Source organism: Pristis pectinata, chromosome 31, assembly GCF_009764475.1.
Source record: "Pristis pectinata isolate sPriPec2 chromosome 31, sPriPec2.1.pri, whole genome shotgun sequence".
Classification (NCBI taxonomy): Eukaryota; Metazoa; Chordata; class Chondrichthyes; order Rhinopristiformes; family Pristidae; genus Pristis; species Pristis pectinata.
The window spans coordinates 18,713,501-18,741,107 of record NC_067435.1 but is presented as its reverse complement, the minus strand read 5'-3'; the positions used below and the strand labels follow the sequence as shown (position 1 = coordinate 18,741,107).

General features: G+C 52.9%; 1 protein-coding gene across 1 annotated transcript in view; it reads right to left on the bottom strand.

Moving 5' to 3' along the window:
• LOC127584882 (rho GTPase-activating protein SYDE1-like) overlaps positions 1-27,607 on the bottom strand; it is a 65,797-nt gene that overhangs the window by 12,737 nt on the left and 25,453 nt on the right. Inside the window, exons 3-7 of the mRNA XM_052041850.1 lie at positions 22,158-22,730; positions 15,640-16,449; positions 8,620-8,849; positions 7,396-7,522; positions 1,045-1,223 (exon numbers count right to left, since the gene is read on the bottom strand). Coding sequence (XP_051897810.1) covers positions 1,045-1,223; positions 7,396-7,522; positions 8,620-8,849; positions 15,640-16,449; positions 22,158-22,730 — 1,919 coding nt within the window. The remainder of the gene's footprint in view (positions 1-1,044; positions 1,224-7,395; positions 7,523-8,619; positions 8,850-15,639; positions 16,450-22,157; positions 22,731-27,607) is intronic.

Here is a 27,607-nt window from a genome sequence, read left to right as displayed (position 1 = left end):
CTGTGTAATGAATTGACCTGTATGATTGGTTTGCAAGACAAGCTTTTCACTGTACCTTGGTACAAGTGACAATAATAAACCAATACTAATACCAAGTAGTTGGGCCAAATGGCCTTCTTTCACTGCTGAATACTCCATGTAAAAGATGTGTAGCAGAGAGTCAGCTGTGGGCACAGTGCAGGCCAACTTCACATGCACATTACACAAGGAACTGTGCACATCCCATCAAAGGGAACCAACAGTGAGGTAAAACCTGGCCCCGCCCCACTTCCAGCCTGCAGGGTCACCAAGCAAGGACTCGTCTCGTCACCATGGGCAGGGAGAGGGGGAGGGGGAGGTGGTGGGCAGGGGGTAGAGAGAGGGGGACGGCAGATGATAGAGGAAGGAAGATGTACACAATGCCATGTCGAATCAAAAGCGATAGTGTGAGCCACATCAAACCACGAGTGCAGACAAGGCCGTGGGCACAAACTGGGAAGTCGCCAGCTCAGGCCTGACAGCAGAAGGTCTATCACACACAGGGTGGCATCTCCCGCTGGCCTCAGTTGGGGGATGAGCAACAACCGCTGACAGATCTCAGCTCCAGTGGGAGGTAGGGAGATCACTCACCGTACAAGGAGGTCATTCATGGTCACCTCTGGCCTCAGTAAACTTCCTGAAGTTGGTTCCGTGAAGCCTTACTTTGCTCTGCTGTGCACACATGCACACACATACAGACACACATGTACACATACAGGCACACACGTACGCATACATACAGACATATAAAAGGCACACGTACACATACATACAGGCACAAACGTACACATACAGACTCATGCACATACAGACACACACAGGCACACGCGTACACATACAGGCACACACACACACACACAGACATGTACAGGAACACATATACACGTACAGACACACACGCACACATACAGACATACGTACGCATGTCTCTCTCGCTCATCCAGCTGGTCTGCTTTATTGGGAACTCTACAAGCAGCTAATGGGAATGCCAGGATTCCTGACACTGCAGGGCCGCGGTTGTGTTACCTTCTCGGCCTGAGGGAGGCAGTTGAGCAGGGCCACTGTGTTGACGGAGCAGAGACTGGCGTCGGGCACGCCGTTGGACATCTTCAGGGGCCAGGTGGCCGTGGTCTCCAGCACTACATCGTAGAGGGTCTTTGTGATGAGGGGAGATGGGAGCTCCCGGAGGTAGTCCTTGAGGATGCCTGTGGATGGGGCAGAGGGAGACAGTCAGCGATGGCAGCACACTGGGGCCGGCGCAGAGACGGTCCAACCCTCCCTCCTTCCAGGCACCATGGAGGCGGCCTTGATAACCCAGAGGTCTGGCCTTAAAACCGGGGATCCGAGTTCAAATCTCGTCCCAGCAGGTGGGGAATTTGATGAATCATCTGAATTTGTAACACACAGTCCTCGGACACATTCACTACCCAAACAACTGGTCCACACAAACATCCACTACAACTGACAGACCATCGCAAAAGCTCGTCTGATTCACTAATGCCCTGGGGGCAGGAACTCTGTGTCCCCTTCTGGTCTGGGCTGTGCGTGACCCTCTCTGAAATGGCTGAGCAAGTCACTCCATTGCTACCACCTTCCTGAGGGTAAATAGGGATGGGCAGATCCTGGGGAATGAAATAATAAATAAAGAACTCCCCAGCTACACAAGGAGGCTGGGGTTAGCATGGAGAAACAAGTGAGGGGAGAGAGGAGACGCGAGACTGCAGATGCTGGAAATCTGGAGCAACACACACTCACACAAACCGCTGGAGGAACTCAGCGGGTCGGGCAGCATCCGTGGAGGGAAACGAACAGTTTACGTTTCAGGCCGAGACCCTTTGTCAGGGAGAGGGGAACCAGGAGTGAGAAGGGCAGGGAACTTGGGTGGTGAAATGGGTGGGGGAAGAGGAGAAGGAAACAGGAGAGGGGGAAATAATGAGACCGGGGTTTGTGGTGGTCACCAGGAATGATCAATATATGCAATGTGGGGAGTGGGCAAACTACTGCTTGTTGAAGTCTGCTCCAGATACAGTTAAATAAATATTGAAGTTACCCCTCTGAGTGGCTGCGTCAGTGTGTGGTCGAACACTGGTCTGGCCCTGCTCCCACGTTTGATCCTAAGTAAAACGTGCAGGTAAGAGTTTTAATTCGATATCTTGGAGGCTTTTCTAGACCAGGAAGGAAGTTGTTTTCTGGCTATTGTTGTGGTGGATTTTAATTTCAGAGGAAAGCCATTTCCAGCTGAATATCCTGCCGGATTGTTCTCGAGGTGAAATGCTCTCCCTCGTCCCTGGCGCAGCTGAATGGAGCAGAGTAACCACAGGTCACCCTCTCCAAAGAAAACCAGGAGAATTGGAGAGCTTTGCAGAAGAACTTGGCCCAAGCGCTGGAATTCCAAAGGCAGCTGGTTTCACCACGAGCCGATGCCAGAGAGGGACGGGTGTAGGCTAACCTCCCTCCCTACGGCAAACCCAACTCACCAGTGGGAGGTGACAACAGCTAACTGCAAGCAGGAAGACCCACACCACCACCAGCAACCCACCTACCTCCCATCCAGTCAGCCTTGGCTGCTGCTGTCAAAGGGAATCCCACACTTCTGCAGCCCCTCTCAAACCTCAAGACACTCCAGTAATTCTTTAAGGGTAGTCACTTCTGTACTGGAGCAGGGTGAGATCCCCCAAGTACTGATGTGTTGGGTGAAGGATCTACATCAGCCAGGATATTTCACTGACCCTTCCTGTGTTAGACTGCCGTGGTTTCCTTCCCCACCATCTGAAGACTGGACTGGGATTCAGTTCAGTCTCTCATGAGAGTCAATGGTCAGTCTGCTCAGTCCTGGAGAAACAAAGGATTGCAGATGCTGGAATCTAGATTAGAGACACGATGATGCTGGAGGAACTCAGCAGGCCAGGCAGCATCCGTGGAGAAAGGCAGGCAGGCAACGTTTTTGGTCAGGACCCTTCTTCAGGACTGAAGATGGGAAAATGGAACACCCAGTATATAGGAGGGAAAAGCAGAGCAGTGATAGGTGAACAAAAGAGGGGAGGCGGGGTGGGCACAAGGTGGTGATAGGTAGATGCAGGTAAGAAGTAGTGACAGGCAGGTGTGGGGGAGCAGGGGAGAGCAGATCCACCGGGGGATGGGTCAAAGGTAAGGAGGTAAAAGGGGGGGGGGGTAGAAAAAAGAGAGAGAGGCTAGCAAGGGGAAGGAAAGAAGAGGCATGGTTGGGGTAGGTGTGTGTGGGGGGGTGGAGTGTGGGGATTACTTAAAGTGGGAGAATTCAATATTCATGCTGTTAAGCTGCAAGGTTCTCAAGATGGAAAATGAGGTGTTGTTCCTCCAGTTTGCGCTTGGAATTCTCCTGGCAGTGGAGGAGGCCGAGGACCGACATATCTGTGATGGAGTGGGAGGGGGAGTTGAAGTGCAAATTGCGGTTACGGACAGAGCGCAGGTGTTCTTCCAAATGGTCATCTAGCCTGCGTTTGGTCCCACCAATGTAGAGGAGGCCACACCTGGAGCACAGAATGTAGTAGATGATATTAAGGGAGGTGCAGGTGAATCTCTGTCTCACCTGAAAGGACTGTTTGGGTCCCTGGATGGAGGTGGTGTAGGGGCAGGTGTTGCATCTATGGGGGGCAGTGGAAAGTTCCCGGGGTGGGAGCGGGATGGGTGGGGGGGGGGGAGGAGGAGTGAACAAGGGAGTCACGGAGAGTACAGTCCCTGCGAAAGTCAGAAACAGGTGGGGAGGGGAAGATATGCTTGGTGGTGGGGTCCCGTTGGAGATGGCGGAAGTGGCGGAGAATGGTGTGTTGGATACGTAGGCTGGTGGGAGGAAATGTGAGGACATGGGGGGCCCTATCCCTGTTGGGTCTGGGAGGGTTAGGGATGAGAGCAGAGGTGCGGGAAATGGCAGAGATGCAGGTGTGAGCTCTCTTGACCACAGGCAGGGGGGGGGGGGGGGGGGGAGAGCCCCGGTTGGAAAAGAAGTTGGACATCTCGGATGTCCTGGGGTGGAAAGCCTCATCATGGGAGCAGATGCAGCGGAGGTGGAGAAATTGAGAAAAAGGGATCGCGTCCTTGCAAGAATCTGTCCTGCACTGAATCTGTGTTCCATCTCTCCAGATGGACATGATTCTGGGCGAGAGCCATTGAAACACAAGCCTGGCTTCTCCCCTATCACTGTGTCACACTGATCCTGGTGCTCACTAACCTTGCCTGGACATTACCCGAGGTCAGGAAAGAGGCAACATGTGACCTCTGCCGTGGGCGTGTGTCTGTGTGTGTGTTCACGAATGCGAGTGCGTGCGTCCGTGTGCATGGGTGTGTGCAGGAGTGTGAGTGCGTGCGTTCGTGTGCTGGAGCGAGTGAGTGCGTGCAGGAGTGCGAGTGCGTGTGTGTGTCTGTGACCTCACAGTTGCCACATCCTCACCTCTTCACACAGCCCGCCTGTAGCTGCTGAAGCTTTGTCTGCATCCTCCTCACAACCCCACCCGTCCAGCGTGAATAGCTGGGGCCCTGTGCACTGGTCCCTGTGGGACCCCACTGGTCACAGCCTGACAACCCAAAAATGAGCTCTTTATTCCACCTCTCCTTAAATAAAATTCTATCATGTGGCTCCCTAAAGGCCAGATTATGAATTAACTCTTTCTCAATGCACAATCCAAAACATCTTTTACCATGGATGAAATGAAAACACAAAAATGCTGCAAACACATCCGGAGAGAGCGAGAGAGCGAGAGTGAGAGAGTGAGAGAGTGAGAGAGAGAGTTAACATTTCCAATTCTCTTTCCACAGACGCTGCCTGACCTGCTGAGTGTTTGCATCTTTGTACAACTCATTTCTTCCAAAGGGAAGGTAGAAAGTAGACCATTAGTAACATCAGCGGAGGGAAAATGTTACAAGTTATTGTTAAGAACGTGATAAGTAGCACACTTCAAAAAAAAATCAAAGCAAACACAAATCAGGCAAAGTCAACATGGTCTTGCATGAAGGAAATCATGTTTGACCAATTTATTGGAGTTAACTGAAGCAGGGCCACACGCTGTGGATAAAGGGGACCAGTGGAAGTCTGGTACTTTGATTTCCTGAAGTCAATTGATAAGGCGCCACAATATTGCGGAACATAAAAGCTCATTGATGTAGGCGGTGACACACTGGTGAGGACAGAGATTGGCTGGCTGACAGGAAGCAGAAAGTGGGCATGAAGTGGCTGGATGTGACGGGTGGTGTGCCACAGGGACCGGTGATGGACTCTCACAGCTGCGAGAATTGCTGATGATACAAAGATAAATAGGAATGCAAGTTGTGAAGGGGATCTACAGAGGGCACAAATGGATATAGATAGGTTAGGTGGGCGGGCAAGGGGCTGGAGTATAATGTGGGAAGATGTGAAATTGTCTGTTTTAGCAGTAAAGTAAGAAAGCACATAGTCTAGATCATGAGAGACTGCAGAGCTGGAGATGGAGAGGATCTGGGTGTTACAGAGGGCTAGTCTGCAGCTTCTGCAGGTGACTCCAAAAGCTGACAGAATGTTATAATTTGTTGAATACAAAAGCAGGGAGGTTATGCTTCATTTCTACAGGACATTGGTGAGACTACTGTCGGGGCACTGCATATAGTAATGGTCTCTTTATTTCAAACTTTGGAAGCATTCAGAGATGGTTACTGCACGGATAATTGGAATGCTGATGCTTGGGCTGACATACGAGGAAAGGTTGGACAAGCTTCTACCCGTTGGATCTTGGAAGAGAGAGGGAACGTGATTAAAGATCTTGCGGGGTCTCAATATGGTGGATAGAACATAGAACAGTACAGCATAGGAACAGGCCCTTCGGCCCATCCTGTCTGTGCCGGCCATGTTGCCAATCTAATTCATCCCATCTGCCTGCACATGGTCTATATCCCTCCATTCCCTGCCTGTTGAAATACCTCTGAAATGTTGCTATTATACCTGCTTCCCCCACCTCCCCTGGCAACACGTTCCAGACACCTGTCAATCTCTGTGTAAAAATACTTGCCAAGTAAATCTCCTTTAAACTTTTCCCCTCTCACCTTAAACATGTGCCCTCTAGTGTTTGACAGTTTCACCCTGGGGAAAAGACGCTGACAATCTACCTTATCTACGTCTCTCAATTTTATACTTCTATCAGGTCACCCCTCAGCCTCCAAACTGCCAGAGTTTGTCCACTCCCTCCTTTGAGCTAATACTCTCTAATCCAGGCAGCATTCTGGTGAACCATTTCGGCACCCTCTCCAAAGTCTCCACAGCCTTCCCGTAATGTACTGACCAGAACTGCATACAATGTGTGGCCTAACCAATTTTATACCGCTGCAACGTGTCTTCTCAACTTTGGATGTGAAGAGGTTCTAGATCCTCTTGTGGGAGAATCTAGAACCAGGGGTCACTGTTTAATGCCAGGAGTTGGCCACCTAAGACAGACATGAAGCAGAACTTTACCTTCAGAGGGTGATGAGTCTTTAGAAGTCTCTCCGTCAGACGGTGGTGGAAGCGGAGTGTGAGAATTTTGAGGCAAAGGTAGGTATCTGATAAGCAAGGGCTGAGTGAGAGAGGGAGACAGTGAGACACAGTATGTCTGTCTTTGTACTCACAGAGAGACCAGAGCTGTGGAAGCCCTCACCCTACAGAAGGGGGGAGATGTCACCTACCCAGAAGATGATGTATTCAACCAATCTGAGGGTTAACAGTCACCCCTCCTCCACCCCCATATTACCTGTCCCTGCAATGTAGCCAAGGGAATCCCATCACCGACAGGACTGCAGAGGTTTGACCTGGCGCAGTCCCACTGTCTCAAGGCCAGTAAGGGGTAGGAAATAGATGCTGGTCTTGCTGGCAACACCCAGATCCCGAGAATTTAACAGTGGCCCTGACACACTGCACCTGGAGGTCTACTGCGAGAGGTTTCTGTCTGATTCCTCCTGACTCTGCCCTGAATTTGCTGTTTGCCAGTTTCATCCTTCCCCCTTTGCTTCCACCGGCAGGTCTTAGTTACGGGGCAGGTCTTAAGAACATCAGGAGAATTTTAAGATGCAGCAGCTATTACAGTCGGGAACAGTGGAAGAAGATTCAACAGGAAATTTCAGAAGAGGGCAGAATACAACTGATAGACATCCCTTAGGTATGGAACAAAAGGGTGGGCAGCTAGTCCAGCGAGCTGGCACAGGAACGATGGGCTGAATGGCTCCCTCTCAGTATGATGACTTGTGCAGACATTATGCACACCGCAGCCAATCATCAGCGACAACATAGGGAGAGGCAGCTGTGAAGGAAGTGGTTACCTACTGCATTAGTGGTTGGAGATCAAGGGCTCTCAGGCAGCCCCGATGGTGCAAGGTCAGGGTCAGAGGACACCTTCACCTCACCTGTGATAACGTTGATGTCGGGATAGATTTCCTCGGACAGGTCCACGGAAGCACTGTCCCGTTCGAAGGAATCCCGCAGCTCTTTCTTAACGGCGGCCGATCCACAGAGGCGATACAAACCCACGGCCTGGAACATCCATTCAATCGGACAGACATCACACACAAAGAACACAGAGATTATTCCAGGGGCATCGAACCCCAAAACACATCGGGGCATCCAAAACCCAGAAATGGCCCCAGCCCTGGCCCAAGGGTGGGACTGCTAACCCAGGAGGGAATTAGGGAACGGGGGTTGGATGGCCCAGGGGGTTGAATCAAGTCAGGCCAATGGCCAGCTCCAGAACCGCCCATGGCCAAAGCATCACCTTGCCCAGTCCCCGCTCCTCCTGCGGGATCAAGGCCATAATCAAGTAAACCCCCGAATAAACAGAACTCAGGGCAGAGGATGTAAAATCCCCAGGGATTCCTGCATCCTGACACAGATTTCCTCACAGTTGTTTGCAATGTTTACCCAAGGAACTGTTTGTTTTCGTGACCTACTCCAGGACTTTCCCGCGGGTGGGAATGTTATGCAGGGACCTGCCAACAGAGGGGGCTGCAGGCAGCAGAATCGTCCAATCACCAGTGCAGCTCGGAGGTCTCGGGCCCTGGGGACCCACCTACTTCAGCTGAGGGTGACCTCCCCCCCACCATTACACCCTCTCCTACCCTGCACACACTGCCCTCACCCACACCAGAGTCGCCCACGCCACTGCCCCCTCTCCACGCCACTGCCCCCCCTCCACGCCACTGTCCCACACCACTGCCCCCTTCCACACCACTGCTCTCCCCACACTTTGCCCACATTCCCAACCCCACCCCTCACTGCTCACTCCTGCATCCCCCCACCCAGGCACTGCTCCGCCATCTCATGGTCCCAACTCCCCACCTCGAAAATCCCACCCCCCCAGCTCCATCTCCTCACTGCTCTGACCTTTCACACAATCAGTACGCAGATATCGTCTGTCCAACCTTGCCCCTCCCTCCCGAGCCTTCCAGAGCCAGCTCCCCCCCTGCCCCTCCATCCATCCCACACACACACCCCGAGAGCCCACTCCCTCCCCCCTCCATCCGTCTCACACACACCCTGAGAGCCCACTCCCTCCTTCCCCCCCGTCACACACACACGCTGAGAGCCAGCTCCCTCCCCCCTCCATCCATCACACCCACGTTACCCAGCCTCACCTTTAGGCCTCGTTTCTCGATCTCAGACACACACTTCTGTATAAGCAGTGGCACATTGACTCCGGAATGCTCCCGCCCCACCAGCTCGCTCAGTTCCACCTTGAAGACCCTGGGCTCCCGATGTTCGTCAGCGCAGCACGCCGGCACCTCCCACACCTCCACCAGAGACACCTTCAGGTACAGGACTCCACGAGGTTCCAACTGCATGGCAAGTTGGTGTGTGCGGGCTCCTTCCAGGGAACAAACGTGCTCGTCAGAGATGTGTGACCAGTGCTGGTCGGCCTGCAGGAGACTGCGACTGATGTGGTTACTGATCAGGATTAATAATCTAGTCACAGGTTCAAATCCCACCCCAGCCAGGCCAGTGAGCAAATTCTGGAAGTAAAACGTCTACAAATGGTGACCATGAAACTAGACGACTGTTGGAAAACCCAGATGGTTCACGGGCGTCCTTTAGGGAGGGAACCTTCACCCCGTCTGGTCTGTGTGTGTCTCCAGACCCACAGTGATGTGGTTAACTCAGAAACGTCCTGCATAGCTGCTCGGATCAAGGGCAATAAGGGATAGGCAATAAATGCTGGACTGGTCAATGGGAAGCCCACGTCCTACAGTGCAGGCATGCTGATCCACACTGAGTCTATATGCTCCGGGGAGCTCAGTGTCTCCGAATCTCCTGAGTAGAAAGAGACTGTTCAGCCCTCTTCCACCTACTATCCTGCACAGAGACACTTCCTTACCTCTCTTACCTGGGTTACTCACTGCCAGGAGCTGGAGCTCCCTCCAGAGTGTTCCAACACCCCCTCCGCTCACCCACTTCCCACTCCAATCCCCTCCCCTTGCCTGCGGCATTACCGTGCATGTGACAGTTGCCTGGGAAAGACCACACCAGTGACCAATGAACCATGCAAGTTTTCATCCTGAGGATAGGAACTAGGTCGAGATCCCATTTCATGCTGAGGTTTTGTCAGCCTCAGGGCAATGAGTCTCGTTCTATATATGTACAGAATGTGTGAATCGCAGAATGGTACAGTATAGGAGGTCATTCAACCCATCTTATCTATACTGGCTCTCTACCAGAGCAGCTCACTAGTTCTACACCTGGCCATCTCCTCACCATGTATTTCTCCAGTTCCCTCATGAAGACGACAATGGAACCTGCTCCACCACATCTACACACAGTGCTTTCCAGATTCCAACCACGTGCTACATAAGAACAGTTCTTCCCCTTGACTCTCTTAATTCCCTTGCCACTTACTTTAAACCTGCGACTTCCGATCATTTATATACATCCGTCAGATCTCCCTCACCCTTCTCCTTTCAAATGAAAACAGTCCCAACCTCTCCATTCTATCATGTAACATTCCCTGAATCATTCACCAAAGTCTCTTCTGGACCCTGTTTCATGCCTTCACATCCTTTCTTTTAACGTGGCGACCAGAACTGAACACAATACTCCACTTGTGGCCTGAGCAGTGCTTTATAAAACTTCCCTGCTTTTATATTCTAATGCTGCACAGTGACTGAGTAGAGCTACTGCTTCACAGGTCTAGGCATCAGGGTTCAATCCGTGTGTGTGTGTGTGTGTGTGTGTGTGTGTGTGTGTGTGTGTGTGAGTGTGTGTGTGTGTGTGTGTGTGTGTGTGTGTGTGTGTGTGTGTGTGTGTGTGTGTGTGTGTGTGTATTCTCTGTAACCCCCACCCCGGGATTGCTCCGAGTGCTCCAGTTCCCTCCGAAATCTCAAAGACGTGTGGGTTGGTAGATTAATTGGCCACTGCAAATTACCCCTAGTGTGTAGGAACATGGCAGAATGTCGGGGGGGGGGGGGGGGGGGGGGGGGTGGTGAGGGGAATGTGGGAGCATGGAGTGGGATGAGTGGAGTAGAATAGGTGATGTTCAGCACGGATTTAGTGGGCCGAAGGGCCTGTTTCCATGCTGTTCCACACTTACCCAGACCCCTCTGCTCCTGCACGGTTTTCCGACGGTATCATTTTATTCAACATTGTTTCTCCTCATTCTTCCCACAAAAATACGTCGCCTCACGTTCCTCCACATTAAACTTCATCCGCCACACGTCTGCCCATTCCACTAGCCTGTTTATACCCTGGTGTGATCTATCACTGTCCCCTCTGCAGTTCACAATACCACCAGACTCTGTGTTATATGCAAGTTTAGAAACCGTGGCTCGCAACTGCAAATCCAGGTCATTAATACGGATCTAATAAAAAAGCAATGGCCTGAGTATTAATCCCTGCAGACCACCACTATTCACCTTCCTCCAGTCTGAAGAGCAACTGTTCACCACGAGGGACTGCCAAGTGTTACTTAACTAACTTCACACCCATGCTCTGTGTTCCCTTTATGCCACATGCTCAATCTTTGCTGATAAACCTTCAAGAAGTCCATGTGCACTGCATTAACTGCATTACCTTCAGATCAACTCTATCTGTTATCAAATGGGATCCAAGGAGAGCTGGCTAAATGGATCAAACATTGGCTTGGTGATAGGAGGCAGTGATAGAAGGATGCTTTTCTGATTGAAAATCTGTGACCAGTGGTGTACCACAGGGATTGGTGCTGGGACTCTTGCTGTTTGTGATACATATCAACAACTTGGATGTGAATGTCGGAAGTGTGATTAGTAAGTTTGCAGATGACATGAAAGCTGGTGGTGTTACGAATAGTGAGAAAGGTTGTCTAAGGTTACAGCAGGATACAGATCAGACGGAAAGTTGGATGGAGTGTTGGCAGATGGAATTTAATCCTGACAAGTGAGAGCTGATGAGTTTTGGGAAGTTAAATGGGGTTGGACATGTACAGTAAATGGTCGGGACTAAGGAATGTTGATGAACACAGAGACCAAGTCCATAGCTCCCTGAAAGTGGCAACACGGGTCGATAGGGTGGTGAAGGCAGCAATTGGCATGCCTGCCTTCATAGGTCGAGGCAAAGAATACTAAAGTTGGGATGTTATGTTGCAACTTCACAAAACACTGGTTAGGCCACAGTTGGGAGTATTGTGTGCTGATCTGGTCACCACACTGTGCGACTGTGATTGGACTGGACAGAGTCCAGAGGAGATTCACCGGGATGTTGCCTGGATTGGAGGACATTAGTTATGAGGAGAGATTGGACAGGCTGGGCTTGTTTTCCCTGGAGTGAAGGAGGCTGAGGGGTAACCTGATAGAGGTGTGTACAATTATGAGAAGCATAGATATGGGAGATAATCTTTTTCCCATGGCAGGGGTATCAAAAACAAGAGGGCAAAGGTTTAAGGTGAGAAGAAGGAGTTTTAAACGGGATCTGAGGGGTAAGTTTTTTTTTGGTTGATGGCTTGAACTCACTGCCAGAGGAGGGGGTGGAATCAGATACAGTCACTGCATTTAAGATGCATTTAGACAGACACTTAAATAGGTAAGGGGTCATAAGGATTAGTGTAGATGGGCAAAAAGGTCAGCATTGTCGTGGTGGACCAAAGGGCCTGTTGCTGTGACTCGGAATTGGTCAAACACAATTCGCCCCGTGCTTGCCTTCATTAATCCATTCTCCTCTGGGTGACCCTTACACCCGACCCTGGATCAAAAGCTCCCTCCCCACTGGGCTGTTCCTCCAGTTCTGGAGTCCTGTGTTCTTGGTGTAGGGGGTGGGCTGGGCTGGGCTGCTCGGGACCCTCCCCACCAGTCTGCTCCTGGGCCTGGCCAAGGTGGCCACCCCCTGCCGGAGGCAGCGGACCTTCCATGGGGCGTGCCCGAACCCGTGACACCGCCGGCCTCTCTCCTGAGGCTACGTTGATGCCCAGATTTCCCACCGGTTCACCCGAGGCCACCCACCTGTAACACATCTTTGGCTGCAAAGTTTTAGTAAAGTTATTTTCAAAAACCAAACCCTGGAGGGGGTTGGGTGGGCGAAGGAGCAGCAAGAGTGGCTCTGGTCTGATGCCTGCCTCCTCACACTCGACGGAGCAGTATTCCAGTCCGCCCTGAACCAACCTCCAAACGTCACCCTTCTGAAGCAGGCTGCAGAGATCTGTGGGTGGGTTTATTTTTCTGGGACATGTGGTCAGGGTGCGAGCACAGAATGTGCTCTGCTGAAGTTCCTCATCCCACAGCCTGCTTCCAATTATGCTCTCTCTTTCTATTTATGTTGAATCTGGTGCTCACAACAGAACCGGGTGCCAGTGCGGTGGGGCGGACCTGTCCGACATCCATGTCAGCTGCAGCCCCCAGTCACGGGCCAGAGATGCCTCCTCCCCTTGCCCCAGCAGCAGGCCCAGCCTGCCCTCACTGGGTGCGGACGGGACAGGCAGAGTTGGGACAGTTAGCTGCTCCAGCGGCACAGCTGGCTGAGCCAGATGTTGCTGGATGATGGATGGCTGGCCGGAGGAGGCCAAGTGCTGAAGGTTCCAGCAGCTTGAGGAACGGCCAAAGATGCCTTCATCTCCTCCGCTACACATGGATTCCAGGGAACAAAGGAAACACAGACCTGCTGAAGGGCTGCAACGTGTGTCCTGCCACGGAGAACGTGGCGAAACATGGCACAAAGATCCCAGGAATTAGCTGCAACAAACTCCTCGGTATTACAAGAATAATGTTGCGCTGAGTGTCCACGGAGGATTTGTCCCCAGACAACGGGTTCATTGGTATGGAAACCGTGCCAGGACACCCACAGGAACTACAGCACACAAGGCAGCGATGTGAAGGCAGCACCATTAATGTCAGGGCTCAGAGTGTGTTTCAGCTTTGTTTGGTTAGGCTTCAGTCTGAGCCTCTCAGCAGGCACTGGCTTGTGGTGAGCAATAGACACACTGTGGATTGCTCTGCCAGTCCCCTGGTATCACAGACGGCCAGTGAGACAACCTTATAGACAGTGCCCCTAAAAGCACCGCATTAGGGCTGTGATACACACACAGTGCCTCACCTTTCTCAATGCCCCAGGGACTGGGGTATACTCAATACTACCCAAGGGATCTGCCCTCATTTTTCCCCAGGAACTACTCTCAATATTCCCTGGGGATTATCTCCCTCACAATTACCCTTCTCCATCCGGGAATTAGCCTTTCTGGGCATTAGCCATTTGTTAGTCACTAGACACCTCACCTCTTAACACTAACCATACGGGGAGTGGAGCCTATGACTCAGTCTAGGGGTCATTTAGTTCCTGACCCACCTGTCAGGCCCCCAGGACACCTGAAGCCCTACATCCTGATTGTACCCCTCTGAAGTTTAGCCTTCCTTATTCTCACTGGGTGGAAGAGGTGGTTGCCCTTCAATACTGTGGCTCTGTCCTCTCACCCTGTGGGACTGTGTTTCTATACCCAGTGGTCACTACCCCTCTGGGAGCTAATCCCTCAGTCACCTGGGAGTTAACCCCTCAGTGTCCAGGGGTTTTCCCCGTGGGAGGGGACAATGACTGCAGCTGGGTCAGGCACGGTACACTGCAAGCGTCGGGCCGGAAGCTCCCTCCTGATGCTTTACCCTGAAAGTAGTAAACAGGACTCGGCAATCAGAGCACTTCCTGCAGGAAGCTCCAGCCCGCAGTCCCTCGGAGTGCGATCGGCAGTGTCCTGGTCCGAGCTCGACCGAGCAGCAGCGCCTCTCTGAGCTGTGGGCAGGCTCCCACTTCTCCTTTAGAGCAACTCCCTCCTCCCAGCTGGTCCCGACCCACGGCACGTCCCACCACTGTCCCGAGGAGATTGAGAGCAGGGTTGAGCAGTACACACACACACACACACACACACACACACACACACACACACACACACACACACACACACAGATGGCCTCCTGTGGACACTCGACCCTCCCCACACTCCGGCCACTGATGCGTTTCTCAGGCTCCCCCCTTGGCTGAAACACAGCTGAGCCACGGGTTAACCCTTTGTGGGAAGGATCGGGCTGCAGAACAGGACAGGAGAAGGGGATCTCCTTTTCTCTCCAAACCCCAGGGTGGGGCAGGTAAAGAGGTTCCCCAGATGGGCCAATGGTTAGATGCCCCCTCTGCATGACACTGAAATGTTGCCCCACCATCAGTCGGTGTGGAGTGAGACTGCAGTTTCCTCGGACACGGGGGACATGTCAGGGGTCCTGCTCCAGCCCTGGCTGTGGATGGACTGGCCTGTGCTGGGGTCTCTGTGGCTGATTAACCAATCAGCACTCAGCGTGGGGTTTTCATGTGGGAAAAGAAGAGGCCATTCAGCCCCTCAAGCCGCTCCTACCACTCAGACTGTCACTGAGAAGCACCATAACTGGGTTCTCATTGACACTATTCACTCCCTGGCCCCAAGGAGGATATTTTTGGGTGGGGGTGATCTTTAAATTTCCCCTGCCCTTTGTGAGAAGGTTTGTCTCTGCCCACACCCCTGGGCTTCGGGAAGGGTGAGGTTGCAGAGTCAAACTGCACAGAAACAGGCCCCGAATCCTGATGCAGGTTTTGACCCAAAACATTGACAGTTCCCTCCCTCCACAGACGCTGCTCGACCCACTGAGTTCCTCCAGCAGATTGTGTGTTGCTCCTTCAGCTGACCACATCTATACTGACCCATCAGCAATTACCCCATCTACCAGTCCTTCGATGCCTTGCTGATCCAAGTGCTCGTTCAGAAACTTTTTAAATGTTGCTCTGTCTCGTCCAGCCCGTCAGGCAGTGTGATCCAGAACCCAACTAACCTCTGGCTGAAAATGTTCCCCTCAAATCCCGTCTAAACCTCCTGCTCTTCGCCTTAAACCCACGCTGTCTGGTTCCAGACACCTCCGCTGTGCGGAAGAAGCTCCTTGTTATAACTTTGTAGAACCCTGGCAGGAGCCCCTCAGCCTCAGACCCAGTCTCTCCTCACAACCAAAACACTCCACACCCCAGGCAACCTCCAGGTGAATCTCCTCTGCACCCTCCCCAGTGCATTCACACCCTTCCTTCAGCATAGCGACCGGGACCACACACGAGGGTCAACAAGCGAAGGAGAGAGGGAGGGCGCGGAGGAGGGGTGGGGACGAACCTGGGTGTGTGGGACCACCTCCCCCACCCCTTACCTTTGAAGAGTGGAGGGAGCAGGGCAGTGCCGTGGCAACAGATGCGGTTGCGGCAGGAGCTGGGGTCCCAAGTGAAGACCAGCAGCTTGAGCTGCTGGGAGTGCTCGAGCTCGATGTTGAACGTGTGATCCAGGCTGAGGAAGGGGTCTTGGCAGGTGAGCAGGGCCGTGCGGGCCTTGCTGACCGAGTCCACCTGGATGGTACAGAAGATGTCCCTGAGTCCCGGCCGGGGCAGCCTCACACCCTCGATTCCGAAGAGCCGGATGTTGATGAGGCCGGAGAGGTACTGCAGGCAGCGGGGGTGCTCGCCCCCACCGTAGGGACGGAAGGAGCCTGTGTCCAGACCCGGGTGCCAGCGGGTGCTGGGCTTCTCGGCCTTGGCGACCAGCTCCGGTGAGTCGCCATCGCTGAGGTAGCCCAGCTTGGTCAGCGAGCGGGGGCCGCGCTGCTTCTTGGGCCTTGGGCAATTGCCGCGGGCACTGACACTGGTGTCCAGGTGGTAGCGGCAGATGACGTTGCGGTCGGAGGCAGGCAGCGCGGGACCGGAGGAGGGAGGGGCCGGGGGGGCACACGCCCGCCCACTCTCCCCACCGCCCTCACGCTCCTGCCGGCCGGACCGGGACGTCCCCCTCAGGCTCAGCTTGCGCCTCAGCTCGGGCAGCTTCCTCATCCTCATGGACAGCTTGCGGACCGTGCCGGGGGACTTGACGCGGTCGGACAGCGAGCGGTGGGCTGCCGCGCTCTTCTTGGCCGGTCGGGGGCTGGGGGCCGGCCCCTGGCTGCTCTCCATCTGGGCGTCTGCTGCACCGTCTATGGGAGGGGAGGTGGGAAAAGGGAGGAGAGGTGAGGAGGGGAAGAGGGGGGCGAGGAAAGCCACATATTCAGCAAGAAGTCCCTGTCTGCCCGGCCCCCTCCCACCCCCAATTTCCAAACCCCCCCCAAACTGCCCTCACCCATCCCATTCCCTCACTAGAAACCTCCCTCACCCAGCCCCCTCCCCTGCCCCCACCCAACCTCCCCACCAGCCATACACCCAAAGGGGAAGGGGGGGGGGTTGGTAACCCCACCTCACCCCAAAATCCTCCTCTGGTGACACCTCCAGTCCTAAGCTCCCCCAGCTCGGACCACTGCCCCTCGGCTCCTGGGGTCAATAGTTGCCGCTGACAACCACCCTGGGCTGCTGAGGGACCGAGCTCAGGATCTCCCACAACCCAACCGCAACACCTCACCCCTCAAAGCCCAGGGACTGCACCATCCCCTTAGTTTACTCTTCCCCCACACCCATCCCGCTCCCACCCCAGGGAACTTTCCACTGCCCCCACTATAGGTGCAACACCTGCCCCGACACCACCTCCATCCAGGGACCCAAACAGTCCTTTCAGGCAAGACAGAGATTCACCTGCACCTCCCTTAATATCATCGACTGCATTCAGTGTGGCCTCCTCTACATTGGTGAGACCAAACGCAGACTAGGTGACTGTTTCGCAGAACAGCTGCGCTCCGTCCGTAACCGCGATCTGCATTTCCCCGTTGCCAGGCACTTCAGCTCCCCCTCCCACACTATCACAGATATGTCAGTGCTCGGCCTCTTCCGTTGCCCGAGAATTCCAAGTGCAAACTGGAGGAACAGCGCCTCATTTTCTGTCTTGGAACCTTGCAGCCATGAACATTGAATTCTCTCACTTTAAGTAACCCCTACCCACCCCTCTTCTTTTCTTCCCATTCTTAGCCTCTCTTTTTTCTATCCCTTTTTTCTCTCTACTTACCTTTGACCCGTCCACTGGTGGATCTGCTCCTCTTACCTCCCCATCACTATCTCTTACCTGCATCTACCTATCACCACCCTGTGCCCACCCCACCTCCCCTCTTCTGTCCATCTATCACTGCTCTGCTTTTCCCTCCTATATATTGGGCTTCCCCTTTTCCTATCTTCATTCCTGAAAAAGGGTCCTGACCCAAAACGTTGACCTCCTGCTTTTATCCACGGATATTGCCTGGCCTGCTGAGTTCCTCCAGCAGTAACGTGTTTTCCCCCAGATCTGTTCCTGGACCTCTTCCCCCGGCCTCCCCCCAACCTCCCATCCCACCCATCTCCTCAGCTAAGCTCCGATCCTCCTGCCCGTGCCCGGTGCCGCATCTAATCGATAATCCAACGGGCCACGAAGGTGTTACAGCGCCGGGTTAGGGGACAGGGAAATCAAACCCCACCCTTCCTGAGAACATGCAAGGCCGGTCCCACCCTGCCGGACAGCAGGGCCCCGTCCCACTGACGCCGCCTATCCATGGAACCCACTCTCCGACACCGGGTCACCACAGCCAAACACGTAGGCAGCACCCACGCTTGCTCTCCATCTTGCAGAGTCCTGCCCTCCCCTCCCCTCCCCACCCCACCCCACCTCCCGCCCCCCATGGGGCCCAGTGCACAGGACAGCCAGCGGAACACCCACAGTTATTTGTGGAACGGGGGAAACACAACCGCCTACAAGGGAACAGCAAGATCCCACGGTCAGCGGTGTGATCGTGGAAAGCAAACGACGGCAGATGCTAGAAATCGGAAATAAACGCAGAGAATGGTTGAAACACTCGGCAGGTCAGGAAGCATCCGTGGGAAGAAAGGGAGGGAATGTTTCAGGTCGAAGATGCTTCAACACTTGTTCTTGTTCCAGAGGGGAGTGGCTCAATGACGTGGGTGTCCTGATGAAGTCTTATTGTCCTGAAACATTAACTCTGCTGCATATTCAAGACCCTCCCTGTGTCTCCAGCATTCGCTGCTTTTATTTGAGATAATCTCTTAGTGAGGTACAGGTGTTCACCGTGACATCAGGAGAACTCCCCACCACTCAAATACTCTATCCACCTGTTGGGGAGGCAGAACCAGATTCCAAACATCTCATCAGGAAGACAGCAACTGGGTAGTGTGACGCTCCCTCAGTGCCGCCCCCCCCCCCCCCCCCCGTGGGGTTTTCCAGGGACAGGCAGGGTTCTTTCAATGCCAAGGGAGGGCAATTTTTCTTTGATGAGAATAGGAAGGGATACAAAGCAAGGTGGGACACCGTGCTCAGGCTGACTGAAAGATCTCCTGCCAGTCCGGACTGGTCACTGACATGGCAGTGGAGAGTCTGCACCCACCCGGGAGAATGGACTGGAGGTTTACCAAAGAACTACTGGCTGAACCTGTCACTGCTGAGGACAGGCCATTAGGAGATGGAGGAGGAGGAGAGGATGGGGGAGAACAAGCTGCCAATGTACATTATCAGTGTGGCTTCTTACACAAGTGGGTAGAGAAGTAATCTCACAGGGTTATAGAGTCAGATGGGGTACAAAGTTACTGCAGATACAGAGGCACGACCTTCAAAGCTGCAGTGGGCCACGTGAGACTTCTCCAAGAGGAACAATAGTTCTGTGGCAGAGAGAAGGCCTGCTCAGACCCCTGCTTCACCCAGAATTGATCGGGGTCCAATACCTACCCTGACAGGGCAGAGAGCAAGAATCTTTTCCTATGGTGACGGTGTCAAAAACAGGAGGAGATAACATGCAAGGTGAGAGGTAGGGGGTTAAAGCAGGTATTGGGGGGGGGGGGGCGGGGAGCTCTTCACCCAAAGCGTGGTTGGAATCTGGAACACACTGTCTGAGGGGGTGGTGGAGGCAGAGACTCTCTTAAGATTTAAGAACCATCTGGATAAATATGTGATTCATCAAGGCATATATGGCTACGGGTAAACAGGACAAAAGTGGGTCGAAGGGCCTGTTTCTGTGTTGTACGGCTCCACGACTCTAGGACACTTTAATTTATTTTTCAGGATCTGTGTGTTACACTATTTATAAACCATCCCCAACTGGAAAGGTGGTGGGGAGTCACCTTCCACTGAGTGGTTTGTGAGGTCATTTTAACAGTCAATATGAGGGGACTTAAGGAGCCAGTTCTTCCAGTGCTGTCTGTGTGGAGTTTGCAGTTCTCCCTATGAGAATGCCACTATGCCTTGGATGCTCCGGTTCCTCACACATCCTAAAGATATGTGGATTGGTAGGTGAATTCATTAAATTACCCCTAGTGTGCGTGGCTGGTGGGAGAATTGGGGGAAATTGATCTGAATGTGGGAGAACAAGTTTCAGGGAAATAAGTAGGGAAAGGAATTGATGGGATTGCTAGGAGAGCCGGCATAGACTTAATGGGCTAAATGGCCTCCTCCCTGTCATAAGGGAACTTGAGAAGGATGCGAGTGAACCAGATGGATTTTCCTGACAATCCGATAGTTCCTGTGGTTACTGATGAGTTGTGGGATGGTGCTCTGGCCTCTGGATCACTAGTCTGGTGATCTAACCGCTGAACCCCTTGTAATGATGACTTGCTTCTACTCCAACCTTCCTAAAAATACATCAAGTTTGGAGGAGGTTTTGGAAGAGCAAGAAACCTACACCCAGCCCAACAGTCACATTAAAATACTGCTCCAGAAATGTAGCTTTCAAATAGCAAGAGGCAGAGTGACACACACACACACACTGAGCGAGTGAGAGTGGAGGGCTGAGGGATGAGGGCAACGGAAACAGAGAGAGAAAGACTCTCTGGATTAAACGCAAATACCAACTGGAATTGAGGTGGCGCTGGTAGAGGTAAATATCCTAAAGTGCTCCCTAGGTGAGGGGTCAGGTGAAATTCAACAGTGGCTGCATGAGGGGAAGGTGGATAAAAGCACAGCCACTTTGAAAGAGCTTCTTAAATAATTCCTTTCATCCTTGGTCTCGATGTAGAACCTTTGGCCCACCATGTTCTGCTGCCCTTCAAACCACACCTAAGACTATCTTAACCCCTTCCTCTCACATATCCCTCTAACTTAAATTCCTCCATATGCTTATCTAACAATCTCTTGAACTTGTCCAACGTATCAGCCTCCACCACCACACCAGGCAGCGCATTCCATGCACCAACCACTCGCTGGGTGAAAAACCTCCCTCTGACATCTCCCTCGAACTTTCCACCCATTACCTTAAAGCCACGTCCTCTTGTTTTGAGCATTGGCGCCCTGGGAAAGAGGCGCTGGCTGCCCACTCTATCAATTCCTCTCAATATCCTGTATCATGTCTCCCCTCATCCTCCTCCTCTCCAATGAGAACAGCCCTAGCCCCTTTAGTCTCTCCTCTTAATCCATACTCTCTAATCCAGGCAGCATCCTGGTAAATCTCCTCTGCACCCTCTCCAACGCCTCCACATCCTTCCTATAATGAGGCGACCAGAACTGGACACAGTACTCTGTCATGGTGATTGATCTGTTACTCACCTGCTTCACGCCTGCACTGACTGTTTATACCCTCTGGCTCCCCTCCCCATTCTCTCACTCCTTTACTTCAGGATAACTTTCCCCCTTGAGTCCCACCCACCCATCCTGCCTGACTGACACCAACCCCAGCCGCCCAATCCTGACACTGGCCACTACGTGAATGGTGCCAGGTCACACGGCTGCCTCAGCCTGCTCCTGAAACCCCTCCACCACAGTGCTCCCAACAATCCCCCCAGAAACACTCCCTGCCCCTCCCTCTCCCCTTTCCAAAGGGAACTGGGCAACAATCCAATGGGAACCTGAGAGTTTGAATTCAGACTTGAAAAAATCCTGGAAATGTTCAGGTGTGATTGGTAAATGTGAGCACAAAGTCGTCAGACTCTGTATATCCCAGCCAGAGGGTCCTTGGTGCAACCCCCGTTCCAGTCAACCCTGCCTGGCTGACCTTCACCAACCCCCGAGGTGGGAATTAAAGACACAAAATGCTGGAAACGCTCAGCAGACCCACCAGCATGAGAGAGAGAGAGAGAGAGAGAGGGGGGGGGGGGAGGACGAGAGAGCGGGGTGGGAGGACGAGAGAGCGGGGTGGGAGGACGAGAGAGCGGGGTGGGAGGACGAGAGAGCGGGGTGGGAGGACGAGAGAGCGGGGTGGGAGGACGAGAGAGCGGGGTGGGAGGACGAGAGAGCGGGGTGGGAGGACGAGAGTGCGGGGTGGGAGGACGAGAGTGCGGGGGGGAGGACGAGAGTGCGGGGGGGGAGGACGAGGGGGGGACGAGAGACAGGGTGGGGGGACGAGAGGGTGGGGGGGGGCGGGACGAGAGGGTGGGGGGGGCGGGACGAGAGGGTGGGGGGGGCGGGACGAGAGCGAGGGAGAGCCAAACACACACATTCAATGGCCCAGGTCAATGACACCTCAGAGGCCACTGACCTGAAGCATCAACTCTGTTCCTCTCTCCACAGATGCTGCCTGACCTGCTGAGTGTTTCCTGCATTTCCTGCTGTGATTTGAGACCTCTAGCATCTCCAGTGTTTCACTTCAGCAGCGACCTATTGGGGAAGGGACGAACGAAGCAGTTCAGGACAAAGACTCAGTGGTACCTCATCCCATGACCAATAATCGCCAGCCGTGTCTGTAAGGCACATGGCCAAGGACCAAGAGGAAACTGTGCTCCACTAGTGCCTACAGGCAGCGGGTCACTGCTCTGTCTGGTTACTCCCCGACACCCGGGATTTATTGCTCACCTGAGTGCCTGGGCTTTTGTGCACTGCTCCCTTGTTGACTGCAGCTCCATGACACTCCGGTGGCCGTCACTGAAGGTGCGCGGTGTTTCGGAGGCGAGGACTCAGCAGGACATCTCACTGCCCGTGGCTCCAGCATTGTCTCGGTGCCACCTGACGTCCCCACACAGCTGGGCTTCCTCGCACCACCAGCAGTCTCAGCCTCCTTCGGACAGGGCACCTCCACGTACCACTGCGCCTTGCTGGTCCCAGGCCTGCGTGCCACCGGCACAATGTCCTCGTCCTCTGGGATGGGGTTGTACCAAATCTCTCCTTCCTCCGCCGTGTTCCTGGTCTTCCTCGCGGGGTGGATGTCCTGCTCTGGGCCGGAACTCTGTGCCAGGCCGGACGTACATGTGGCCCGGTTGGTGGAGTCCGTTCCACCGTCTGCGCCGCAGGAAGGTACAGGCACACCAGGGCTCCTGCAGGAGCCAACACCACTGATCCTGTCGCTCCGTGCTTCGCCGATTGCACACTTGGCAGCCTGGACACCGTCTCCATTTGTGGCCACTGCCGCTGTCTCTGGGATCTCCGAGTCTACGGGGGGACAAAACAAAGTTCATCGGGGGCCTGCTGGAATATTTGGAGAACTTCAGTGAAAGGACAGAGGAACATTCACCCATCACGGTAGTCCCTTAGCTTCCCGCACCATCCCGTCACACACTCCTAGAGTCAAACACAGAGTGAAGCTCCCTCTACACTGTCCCATCAGACACTCCTAGGGTCAGACACAGAGTGAAGCTCCCTCTACATTGTCCCATCACACACTCCCAGGGCAGGGACATTACAGAACCAACAAAGTTCCTAAGTCAGTATAATTATCCAATGAGGCATCTTACTACGCTCACCAGTCAAGCCAAAACGTTATGGAAATTCTGATTATTAAACAGACACAGGCACAAAGTATTTTTTTAAAAACTCCTCAGTCAATGCTGCACTACATCCTCTGAAACTATAAACTGCAGCCTCAGTGACAAGTCTCACTCTTCCCCAAGTCAGATCATCATTGGTTCAGGCTCCACTGCAGAGGTACATGGACACCCTGCACCAGTTAGCCTCTCCATGTCCAACCAGCACCCAGAACCATGTTAACTATGTACTCCCTCTCTCTGTCTCTGTCACACACACCACTGCCCCCACCCCTCTCACCCTACGTCCCGCAGCCCTCTTGTGTTCCTGAACCCTTTCAGGTAGTTTTCACCCCCACCCACCCCACCACCATTCCCCTTGCTCTCTGACCCCATACTGTCTGCCCTTACACCCCCTCCCTCTCCGAGCACACTGGCTCCTGCTCCCAGCTCCCTCAGGAGCCACACTATGGCCAATGGGAGCCCCATGAGCTGGTGGGGCAAGTAATGGACAATGCTGGTCTCGACCACCGCTGGAGGGGATTCCTGTTGATGCTGTGGTCTTTCAGTGGGGATAGTGAACCCAGGCCTCACCAATCTTCTTAGGTGGACACAACGGATCCCACTGAACCAAGATCAAGATATTTCTCTCCAATACCTGACCAAATCTATCCCATGTTCAAAGTCCCTGTAGCACAACATTCTATCATCGTACTGCTGCTTGTGGGATCTTGCTGTACAGCTGGGCTACCACCTTTCAGAGGTATCCATGGCCCCTGAGGTGCTTTGGTTGGTTGCGACAAGTGAGACTCTGGCAGATGCGAATCTTCCTTTCACACATTCAAGTGGTTTTAGGAAGTCAACTCCCCAACATGTATCCGTGTGCTCAGAGTTCAAAGGAAGGAAGCACCTTAAACAAGAGGAGCGGTTCTAGGTGGACAAGTGTGGACCTCACAAGCTGCAGGCGTACAAGGTGATGGCCTCCACAACCTTCCCAGGACAATAAGTGCCAGTCAACCCATCGAGCATACTTGCCATTGATACAGCAATCAATTATTTCCTGAAATAATTAATCATCTCCACTTCCACTGCCCTTGAAGGCAGCAAATGTCTGGTCATTACCACACACAGTGTGCAAAATTTCTTCCTCGTGTTCCCCTTGAATGTTTTGCCCAAAACCTTAAACCTCTTCCCCTCCCCATCCTTGTACCATCAGCTAAAGGGAGCTGATTTTCTCTGCTCACCTTACCTCAACCTGTTGTAATCTCGTTTACCTCCATCAAAGCTCTCCTCAACCTCTTTTGCTTCGAGGAAAACAACCTAATTAATTTTGTGAGTAAATGCACTCCGGTGGACGACATCCCAGACACGTCCCCAGCTGACTGTCCTGGTACAGTTACAACACTGGCATCCACCCAACACAGTGGAAAGTTGCCCAGATAGGTCCTGTTCACAGAAGGCAGGATGTATCCATTCTGGCTAATTCTTGCTCAGTCCACCAAGCCTCATTAACAAGGTGAAGGGGGGTGTCATTGACAGTTCAGGGAAGTGGCACTTTCTGACTGTTAACCTGCTCTCTGATGCAGAGTTTAGGCTTTGCCAGGACGACTTGGCTCCAGACTTTGTAATGTAATGAGAACACCGCCTCGGTCCATGGAGGTGAAGTCCAGAGGCGAGGTGCAAGTGACTGCCCTTGACATTAAGGCAGCATTTGACCGAGTGTGGCATCAGGGAGCCCTGGCATAACTGGTCAATGGGCAAAGAGAAAACACTCCAGTGGTTGTTTGAGGTCAATTACCCCAGCCGCAGGACATCACTGCAGGACTTCCTCAGGACAGTGTCCATGGCCCAACCATCTCTCCATCATTGACCCTCCTTCTGTCATAGGGTCAGAAGTGGGACGATCACTGATGATTGTAAAATGTTCAGTTCCATTTGCAACTCCCCAACAAATGAGGCAGCCCAAGGGGACAACATTCAGACATGGCCTGATTACTGCCAAGTCACATTCACCCACTAAAGTGCCAGGCAATGACCATCTCCAACAGGAGACCTACTGTTGACATTTAACAGCATTGCCACCTGGGGTCACCAGTCTGGCCAAATAAATACCACGACTACAAGCAGAGGTCAGAGGTTGGGTACCTCGAGGCAAGTGACTCACCTCCCGACACCTACCACTGTTTGCAACGCACAAGTCCAGAGGGTCGCAGAACATTTTCCACTTGCCTAGATGTGTGCAGCACCAACAATTTCAACAGCACCCAGGACAAAGCAGCCCGCTTGATCAATACCCCATCTGTCACCAATGCACTGTGGAGAACCGGAGTGCAAGTCACCTGGACCCAAGTGATCGGTTAATAAGGAAATCTACAGTGCACGTCAGTTACCCACCCAAACAAGACAAGAAGGACAAGGGCACTTAGGCACAGGGGTACGCCACCACTTGCAGGTTCCCCTTTCAAGTCGGGCAACATCTTGACTTGGAAATTTATTGCTGTTCCTTCACCATCCGTGGGTTAAATCCTGGAACTCACTGCTCACCAACACTGGGTGGGGAAGGGGCAAGGAGGAGGTACTGTCACCACAAGGACTGCAATGGCTCACCACAACCTGCTGCAGGGTAATTAGGGATGGGTAAAAAAAATGCTGGCCCAGATGCAAAAAAATGAACACATTAAAACAAAATTACTTCACTTCTGCATCCGTTCTGTAAATCCAGCATCTGCAGAATTTCTTGAGGCTCCAGATCACAAAAGTTGTGGATAGGTTGTCAAAGAATACAGCAGATATAGCTCAGATATGGGCAGAGAAATGGCAGATGGAGTTTGTCCAGACAAGTGTGAGGTGCTGCACTTTGGGAGGTCAGATACAAGAGGAAAAGATATGGTAAATGGCAGCATACTTGGGAGCACTGATGTCTGGAGGCATCTTGGGGTGCGAGTCCATAGCTCCATGAAAGTGGTACCACCGGTGGAGAGGGTAGTGAAGAAGGCGTACGGCATACTTGCCTTCATCGGTCAGGGTGTTGTCAGGAAGTCTCGTTGCAGCTGTATAAAACTCTGGTTAGACCACATCTGGAGTAACAGTGTGCAGTTCTGGTTGCCACACTACAGGAAGGATGTGGAGAACTATGGAGAGGGTGCAGAATAAGTTCACCAGGATGCTGCCTGGATTAGAGAGTATTAACTACAAGGAGAGAGTGGACAAACCTGGACTGCTTTCGCTGGAGCGTTGGAGGTTGAGAAGGAGGCCTAATGTAAAATTATGAGTGGCGTAGAGTAGCGTAGACTGTCAGAGTTTTTTCCCCCCAGAGTGGAAATGTCAAATACTAGAGGACATAGCTTTAAGGTGAGAGGGGGAAAGTTTAAAGGAGATATAGGAAGCAAGTTTTTCTTGTCACAGAGAGTGGTGGGTGCCTGGAGCATGCTGCCATGGGTGATGGTAGAAACAAATACAATAGCAACATTTAGGAGGCATTTAGACAAAACTTTGACTGTCCATTTCCCTCCACAGGTGCTGCCTGACCAGCTGAGCTCCCCCAGCAGTTTGTTAGTCAAGACACATGAACAGACAGGGTATAGAAGGACATGGATCTTGTCCAGACAAATGTCATGGTCAACACAGACATGGTGGGCCAAAGGGCCTGTTCCTGTGCTGTACTGTTCTCTGCTCTATCTCCGCATCCTCGCAAGGACTGTCACCTCTTTCCTAACACCCAGGAAAGCAAATAAAACAAAACACCCAACCTCAAGATGTGGGGTTAAACTGATCCTCAAACTACTGACTGCTGCAGTAACCGCATGCGAGGTGTGTCTGAGGCTGGTCTCAATGAAACCAGCTCAACAGAACGAAAGGAAGGAAGTGTGCAAGGGTCGTGTGAGCTGGAGGACGTGGGGAGAGAAGGAGGGTATGTGTCAGGTTGTGAAGTTTGTGTGAGAGACCCTGTGAAGTGCAAGTATGAGTGTGCAAGAGAAAGTATGGCACAAGTGAGTGTGAGAGAGCACGTAAGGGGCGAGTGTGCAAGAGCATCACACGTGAATGAGTGAGAGACAGCTGACACACAAGCCGGTGAGTGAGAGTGCGCAAGAGTTTGCGTGCACGCAGGTGAGTGTGCGAGAGGTGTGGGGTGCTGCTGGAGTACAAGGAACGAGGTGACACCAGCAGACATAGGCCTGTGTTCTACCCCACGAGGGCCTTTCACGTTCTCACCTGCACTCTCCCACAGAGCAGAACCTGGGACTGTCGGAACTACGCCAACTGGGCAGCCTGCTTCACATACCTCGTGGGAGAGGGAAAGGAAAAGATCGACTTACGAAGCAGTCGCCTGCCAATTTTTTAATCAAAGCAGTCTGGGAGCAGGATAAACACGGCGCTGTATCCACTAGCAACACTGCCTCGGAAACATCACTGGTTAGACTTGCTGGCATTCTCAGAGGATTGGGTAGATTTCACAGGCTGCAGCAGGGTTAGGAGGAGAACGAGGCACGGTGATTGTATGTGGCAGCTTTAAACACCAACACCAACTAACAGGCCAAGTGACAGTGTTGGAGACAGGGCTGGAGG